This window comes from Oryzias latipes, chromosome 16, assembly GCF_053564925.1.
Source record: "Oryzias latipes strain Hd-rR chromosome 16, Olatipes_Hd-rR_3.1".
Taxonomy (NCBI): domain Eukaryota; kingdom Metazoa; phylum Chordata; class Actinopteri; order Beloniformes; family Adrianichthyidae; genus Oryzias; species Oryzias latipes.
The window spans coordinates 7738716-7746994 of record NC_136252.1 but is presented as its reverse complement, the minus strand read 5'-3'; the positions used below and the strand labels follow the sequence as shown (position 1 = coordinate 7746994).

At 36.7% G+C, this 8279-nt stretch overlaps 1 protein-coding gene across 4 annotated transcripts in view; it reads left to right on the top strand.

Annotated features, from left to right (window-relative positions):
• Nucleotides 1-2488: 2488 nt before the first annotated feature.
• The window catches only part of vps13b (vacuolar protein sorting 13 homolog B), a 318767-nt gene continuing 312976 nt past the window's right edge, over nt 2489-8279 (top strand). For 3 of the 4 annotated variants that reach the window (XR_002874967.2, XM_023964361.2, XM_023964362.2), the window contains exons 1-3: nt 2489-2688; nt 3306-3460; nt 7406-7549. Coding sequence is in view for 3 of the 4 variants with exons in the window: in XM_023964361.2 (XP_023820129.1) it covers nt 3314-3460; nt 7406-7549 (291 nt within the window). In the remaining variant the exon portion in view is untranslated. Of the gene's footprint in view, nt 2752-3305; nt 3461-7405; nt 7550-8279 lie in introns of all 4 variants that reach the window. The other variant, XM_078933836.1, reaches the window with a different exon arrangement.

Genomic DNA, 8279 nt, shown 5'->3' with positions numbered 1-8279 from the left:
TTCGCAGTCCTTCTGTTTTCATTTCATTCCCCCTCTGCAAGAGGAAGAAGCGTTCGGGACAGCAGAACAGCTGCAAACTAGTTCGAGTGTTCACCATTACGTCTGTGCGCAAACGCAGCGCCAGCGGCGCAGGAGAGCCGATAGGCTGCCAGGTCAGCAGGTGTCCTGCGTGCGTGCGTAAAGGGAGCTGCAGGTAACACCGCGGGACATCCAGACGAGGGAGAGCTTATAGGACATGATGGTCATGTTAAAAAAAGCAAAAAACCTCTGGAATTCTTTCTGTTATTTGTTTTTTTTTTTCCTTTTTGGAAATTTGTGAAGTCATTTGGAAGCTGCACGCGCAACCAGCAGGGTGAATCCAGATAAATAATTAAATAGGTGCATTGGTAAAATCGTAAAGATCATGACTTTACTGCGAACCCAATATTGCAGAAAACGCTCTTTAACAGACAACCTGAACAAATAAGCTTTATCACCGCCAGTTAGATACTGAGCTTTTCGAAAAAATCACGGACAAGCTATCAGTTATTGCACCTTCCTGTTTTGATTGATTTTTAAAAACTTTACCAGATACTTTTCTAATTTTTTAAACGTAACAGTAATTTAAATTTATTTTCTAGAGTTTAATTTTTGGCTTTACAATGAATTCCAATGAAAACGCGGAGATAGGCTTGTTCCCATAAACTGGGTTTCAGCTGGACCACAGCAAACAGAATGAACTTAGAATTCCATGTAGAACTTTTCTTTTCTTTTTTTCTTCTTAAAAATATATTTTATATTTTATAATGTTATCAGTCGAACAGGAGAACGAAAGGCTGCCTCGGTGTCCATGCAGCTCTGCTCCAGTGTTTCATGGCCTTTAAACGCAGCAGAAGGATCAGCATTTGCGGGCTCTTTTACTAAATCTTCACCATGACGGGTCAAATAACTGCTATTTGTTTCTGATGCTCACAAATCCAGTCTGGCCCAAATGGTTGAAATAATAGCAGAACAATTAAAACAGCGCTAAAAGCTCCTGTGAGGCCATAAACTAACAGAGAAGCAAAGAAAATGTCCAACAATTTTTATCAGAGGAGGAAATGAACTATTTCGAGTTGTCTCATCTTCTTCAGTTTTTGTTTCTTTGTTGATTGATAAAGACAGCTAAAATGTGTCATATAAAAGTCTCAGTAAAACAATAATAATAAAAACAATCATAACGCGGAAATAATCTTTAAAAGCAGTTGTACTAAAGCCAAAGAGAAAAGGGTAATTTCAAAAAAGCAGGAGCAAAACGTATAAAGCAGGAGGCAAAAACTACAATAATGTTGAATTTCTTCAAATATAGTTAAATAAAACAGATTTAGTCAAATATCACAATTTCACATTAACTTCCAGTGCTCAATTATTCACCCAAAATGAGTCCAAATAAAATGCCACGACTATACTACTACTACTACTACTACTACTACTACTACGATTACTACTATTGTTATTATTATTATTATTATTATTATTATTATTATTATTATTATTATTATTATTATTATGTTGTGTTGTTGTGTTATTAAGCATTGCTTTAACACTGAGGTGGAATTTTCATTGCGCACCTGTTGGAACAACTGCCGGTGTTGGTGAAGGGAAGGAGCGTGACGCGGACGGCCTGTCCAGCTCCTTTTCTGCCTTTTGTCACCATCTGTGCGTTCTAGAGGACAACCTGGGCCGGAACTGACCTCAGAACTGACTCGGTGCGGGTTCTCAGAGCTCGCGCTCTGTCGCACGGGAGCGCGGCTGGCATGCAGCCGACTAAGGCGCATGTGTCCCGAACCTGGAACGCAACTGTCGTCGGTGGCGCTGACTGAATGAAGGCCATTGAGATGAAAGAAGATTGGGCTATTTAAAAAAAAAGGGTGTTATAAAAAGTAAATTAAAATGAAAACGAAAACACAATATGTTTGTGACAAAAGCTTCTTTTCCCAGAATGCCAGAAGGGTGTGTGCTAATAATAATAATAATAATAATAATAATAATAATTAATAATAATAATAATAATAATAATAATAATAATAATAATAATAATAATAATAATAATAATAATAATAATAATAATAATAGAAAAAAAGAAAGGAAAAAAAAACATGATGGTTGGAGTACATTCTTCTTACCTGGAAATATTTTTAATGTTATTAATATTTATGTTGCTTTGTTGTCAGTGTTGCGATGTGGGGTCAACTATACTTGGGCTTTATTTAGATTTATTTTCTTTACTCTAAGTAACACCCCAAACATTTCAGTGAGTATTATTTTCAATAGCCTTTTAAAAATGTAAAAAAAAAATGTAAAAGAAAAAGTAAAAATTTAAAAAATCAAAAATGTATCCCTCCGTTCGCCATAGGTACATCAAAGATCATTCATAACATACTAAAAATATTGACATTAAATCACCTGCTAAGCGACACCCAACATATTCACTAACATTACTTAACTTTGCTTTAATTTCCTAGCCAACACGATGATCAATGTTCGAAATACAAATTTCCAACGGCCCTGAAACGCAACACCAGTCCTACGGAAGCCGTAAAGGTTTCTGCCTATGACGTTTCGGCTACAACAGATGAAGGATGTGGCTGACGTTTGATAGCGGGATTAAAATGGTTTGTTAAACAACCAAAATCAAGACAGATCCACGGATTGTGGTCGGGGACTAGAGTAAGGAGGACTTACGTATTTTTGTCTTCTTCGGATGGAGTTTTAGGAAGACTCCTTTCGGATGTAGGTTAGCCTCTAGCCTAGCGTCACATTTCTGCTAGCAGCTAGACTTTTAGATAACAACACTACGTAAGAGTACAATTTTAGTTCAAATTTGTCATTATACTGCGAAATAAATTTCTATTAAACGTCATTTGTGTCTTAGCTTTGGTAACATTCACTGAGAATAAAGCCATTTTGGTTAACAAACTGTTAAGGAGTCAAGTAAGTAAACTGCTGCTAGCCAGAGAGCAGAAATAAACATACTCTGGTCTTGTCAGTTTGTTGTTTTTAAACTTATTCTAATGTTTCAGGCACTGGTTTAAATGAAATTTCGCTACATGACATGCTGTTAAAATTTAAAGTGAAAAAAGCACTTTTAAGCTGCCACTTTATTCGGGCAGAACAGCAGCAACGGCACAGGACAGGTGTAAACCATTGATTCCAGTTTCTTTCTGAGGAGGACGGCTTTGCTGCAGCTAACCTTTCCGTGCTACTATAATAACCTTTGTCTAGAAAATGCATACAATTGGTGAGAGTCACCCAATGGATAGAGCTTGACATTGGGTTGTTGACAGGTGAGAAGATGTTGGAGTCATACGTCACCCCGCTCCTGATGAGCTATGTGAACAAGTACATCAAGAACCTGAAGCCTTCTGACCTGCAGCTGTCTCTATGGGGGGGCGACGTGGTTCTCAGCAAATTGGACCTGAAGCTGGATGTACTGGAACAGGTACTGCATGATTAATGATAATGGCGTTTTGTGTACACGAAGAATGAACATTATGATGGTAACTTTAGTTGTTTTTACTGCTAAACAGATGAAAGGAGGATTATACCTGTTTTTACAGTCACCATTGACTGTGTATAAGTGACCTCTCCCCCCTGCTGTTCCAAACAGGAAGTACTTGCTGGCTCCAAGAAGCCAAAATTGAACAAACAATTCTATCTGGTAAATGTCCGGATTTTATTAACAAAATATTATATTCGTAAAACTATATTTTGCAAAAAAACTCTAAATTTCTTTGAATGAATTGCTCAAATTAAACATTATGTTAACACTATGTCTCTCAGCACCAACAGAACAGGAATTTAAACCCATCATCTGCTTCAGCTTTACAGCTTAATGTTACTTTTGATTTTGTTGTTGTTTTTTATTTTCGTAACCCCCCTGGCAGTCCATAGAAAAACTGATGTACAGTATATTGTTCTTTACAGTATGTCATGTTCTGAATAAAGTAAAATTAAAATAAAGGAGGCCACAATCCCATAGAATTCTTCAGAAAAATGAACAGCTATTACTCAGAGATTATATTTGTTACAATATTTGTTGGAGTATTTTCCTGGGACCCTCCCCCAGGAAAATATTGAAAGTTAGGGCCTTAATGTGCGTTTTCCAGGCATCTGGAGCAGTATTTCAGATACTTATTTAAAGCGGTAGAGAATGGGGGTTTACTACTTCACTTCTACCATATCGCTGTCGACAAGTATGATTTCCCCCAAACATTTTCCCTCTGACTGCTTATCAGAATGGCAATAAAAGTTCTGACGTGGTCTGGCCTTTTGACTGATCAGCTGCTTTAACATCCTAGAAGAACATGTAAACAAAACCGCATAACAAAGCATTTCCTAGAACTCACAGGCAGAGGGAGTGGTGAATAAAAGTTTACTCTTAGCCGCGACTACAAAAAAAAAATAGGCAAGAGAGCCCGTCTGACTTATTCAACAAAATAATTAGAATTATGTTCAATCAATAACAATCTTTTTAAAAAATTCACAGTTACACCAAAAAGACAGTGCAGAGATATATAAACAGAAATGTAACCAAATCTAAGAACCTTACTCAGATTTCTGCACCAATAACCGCATCAATAACAACTAGAAAGAAGAAAGCGCTATCGCCTAAAGGCGGCACAACAATGACCTTTCTCTGTGATGCCAACGGCTGATGTCAAGGACGATTGCAGCCTCGCTTATGTTTCGACCAATCGACCTAGCAATGGCCCTTTGCCGTTTACCAAAACCAAAATGACTGCTTCCAAGAAGTAAACAAGGACAGAAAATTTCTAAAAGTGAACATGACTTTATTATTACTACATTATCCAGGGATAATTTGCTGCGAGATAGTAAATGAAACTTTTGTTCGTCATCAAAAAGTAGCCGGTGACTCCTTCACTGGTGGCTACTTTTGAGGCCCCTGCATTCAGTTCCTATTCCAATTCCTATTTCTACCTGAATGTATTCTCATGGATCCCACATTCCTGTGTTCATCCTCTCATGTTCTAATAAACGCAGCTATTTGTTGAGTCTCTGGAACCACTAGTGGGACGTCCAAACGGCCTTGTGTGGGTCACTTAAAGGAACTTACCAGCTTTTGTCAAATTGAACACAGATCTTTCTCGATAAAAATAAAGAGGTTCAAAGGCATAATGACGTTATGCTATTCTTTTGTTTAATGTTCTCAGTGGAAAGTACACTGTGTGCAGATTTAATATGATCGTGTCTGGACCTGTTCGTTAATGTTGATCATTTCATGAAGTAGCTGAACAGTAAGCCCTGATAAGTGCTTCCAACATCCTCTTGATTGGATGGAGTAGACGCGGTGCCGCCACACTTCAGCACAGTTGTGGTTAGTGAGCCTTATTCTAGGGCTTTGTTAACTAAGTGTCAGAACCTACAAAATGTGCACTTTTAGCAGGTGCAAATGTGGTTTACAGCGAAGTATGAGTTGTCTGTCAAAGCATCTTTGACTCTGCATCTTCAAGGTGATGCTACAGGAGATTCAGCGCTGTTGGCAAACCTTTTAGACTTTTTGAAAGTTTAGTTGAACACTTCATTTTTACATTTTGCTGTTAGAACTGTGATTGGTTAGATGCTCAATTTTGTGAGTTTTTCTTTTTCTTCAAGGTTCACTTTGTTGCTTGAGGCTGTGCTCTATCTGAAAATGAATGGGATTAAATCTAAGAGGGCATGAGATGGTTGTTCTGCCGTCATAGCATCCACAAAAATTTGATGCTTAAACCTCCGAATGTTTAACAGTTTACCTGTTAAAAGCGAAGAGTATCACAGTAGATGTTTGTCTTAAACAGTTCAAAAAAATGTTATTAAGTTTAGCTAAATACTCGATCAGTATAAAAAAAGTGCTTCTAAAAGAAAAAACAAGGTCTGCTAATCGATTCCTGCATAGATTCTGCCTAATTTTAGACATCATTCCTGCATTATGGCTGCAGTACAGCACTTCAAATTGCTTTAGTGCTCTTAAGGCAGTTTTTCTACTTTTTTGGGCCAATTAAAAAAAAAAACAGCAAATTTTGTTCTGCATACAGCAACAGTTGTAATTTCTATTATGAATCAATCTGACACAATAAAAAACTAACTAGATACACATTTTTAGTAGAATATATTCTGGCAGACAAAACTCTATTATAGTGAATGAGCCACCAATAGAACAACTATTTCATTTGAAGCTCAGCTGACACTTGAAATGACAACCTGACCCATCAGTTGATCTCATGAAAGTCAAGGATCTGTGGATTCTGTTTGGTCAATGACACAGAGAAAGGCTCTGCGCTCCAGTCTTTAAACACAAGATGATAGTAAGTCAGCAACAAGTAATCACAATACTAACAACAAACTATCATCATGACGGCTGCTCTCCAAGATAGAGATGAAAAAAGGAAGGTGAATGAAGAGGCAGACATGGAGAAAAGTAAGAAGAAGATGAACTGTCCACAGCTGACTTATCTGAAATGTCAGATTCCGAAGATATGGAAAAACAGAAATAAAGGAAGTCAGAGGCAGGCTTAGTTGTCAAGACATCAATTAGCAAGAAGCAACTCTGCATGACCAATATTTCTTTAAAATACCACAAACTGTTTCCTATAACCATAACTATTTCCCTAAACTCAAAACTCAATGTATATGTATAAAAAAAGAGCTCAAAAGTAGTTTTGAACGCTTAGGCAGTTGCTTTTAACTGGACTTGTTTTAGATGAACAGTTATACCAGTTATAAATAAATAACAGTTATAAAAAAATCTTAGCACTCATGACATGTCTTGCAGCTTGTGGTACTTTTCTTACAGTTCCTAGCCTAAAATGAGAATTTGTCTCAGCTTTAACTTGTTTTTATAAATTAATTTAGATGAAAGCCGTTTACAGTTTATTTTGCCTCACCTCTTGTGTACAAACTGCTCCAAGTGTCTGAGATTGATCAAGTGATTTGGTTTCTTAGCATGAAACCAGCTCTCTGTAACTACAGAGGGTTTGGACATCCTGTTTTTTTTGGGTAAATGTTTGCCAGAGAAAGCGCCTTCCTCTAAGATCATATTTTCAGGTGAGACACAACACTCAAGTTTAAAAAAACCAACAAAAACAGAAGTAGAATCCATTAAAGATGATGCACCTGTGAGACTGTGGAGGAGTGCAAACCTGGTTATTGTGAAGAAGTCTGGAATTGGATTTGGTCTTTACACCAGCATTTGCTTTCCTTTTATGGTTACTAAACAGTAGATTTTTTTTGTGGTGTTTTGGGGATACTATGTGACATAGATTACTAGATTACAGATATTTCAATAACACCCTCATTTCTGTTTTTTATGTTAAGCTCACATCCACCTGTGATGTTTAAAATGTTTATAATTCTTTGACTTATCTTTTAACTTTTTGTTTCTGCATAGGAATTGAAGCTACCCTTTACATTCATGAGTGGCCATATCCATGAGCTGCGAATCCATGTACCTTGGACCAAACTGGGGTCAGAGTCTGTCGTAATAACCATCAACACCATGGAGTGCATCCTGAAGCTGAGAGATGGAGCCCAGGTTCGTTCTTGATGCATTACTTTTAATTGATGAGGCCGAACCGAATGTATATCCAATGCAATGGACACCTAACACTTGGACTTTATTGTAGTTATTGACATTGAATCCAACAAAATGACACTTTTGCTCCCATAATTTGCTTGTGTACATCTATGAACATCTTTGTAAGATGGTTAACATGTTTTTTAAACACTTCAGTGCTGTGAGTCTGAAAGATAAACTTCTGTTTTCAGTTTATGAGGAAAGAAAAGCCCTACCCTTCAAACTTTTGCTAAAATGTGTTATGTTATACAAAAAATATAGATACATAGTAATACAATAGAAGTTAGATTTACCAGGCATAACATACCTGAAGGTTATTCTCTTGGCAAAGAAAGTAAATGTATCAGTACATTTAAAATGATCTGAAATTTGACTTTAAGGACTGTCTTATTTCAACTGTTTTTTTGCTTTAACCGTTTGAGTTAGTGGCTTCTTTCATCTAACATAACTCAAACTCCATACAATGAGTATGTCCCTGTCCCAAATAATAATAAATTATTAACAATGTTATAATTCTAGACAAAGAAAACATGCAGGAATGCTGTAAAACAATCCAAAAATATGGATTTAGGAAGAAAAAAAACACTTCCACAGTGTCAAGAATAAAAAATAAAGAATAAACATGGAAAAAGATTGGTATAATGGTCTGTACATCGTTGGGCTAAAGCATGAATTGTTAACATGGGAG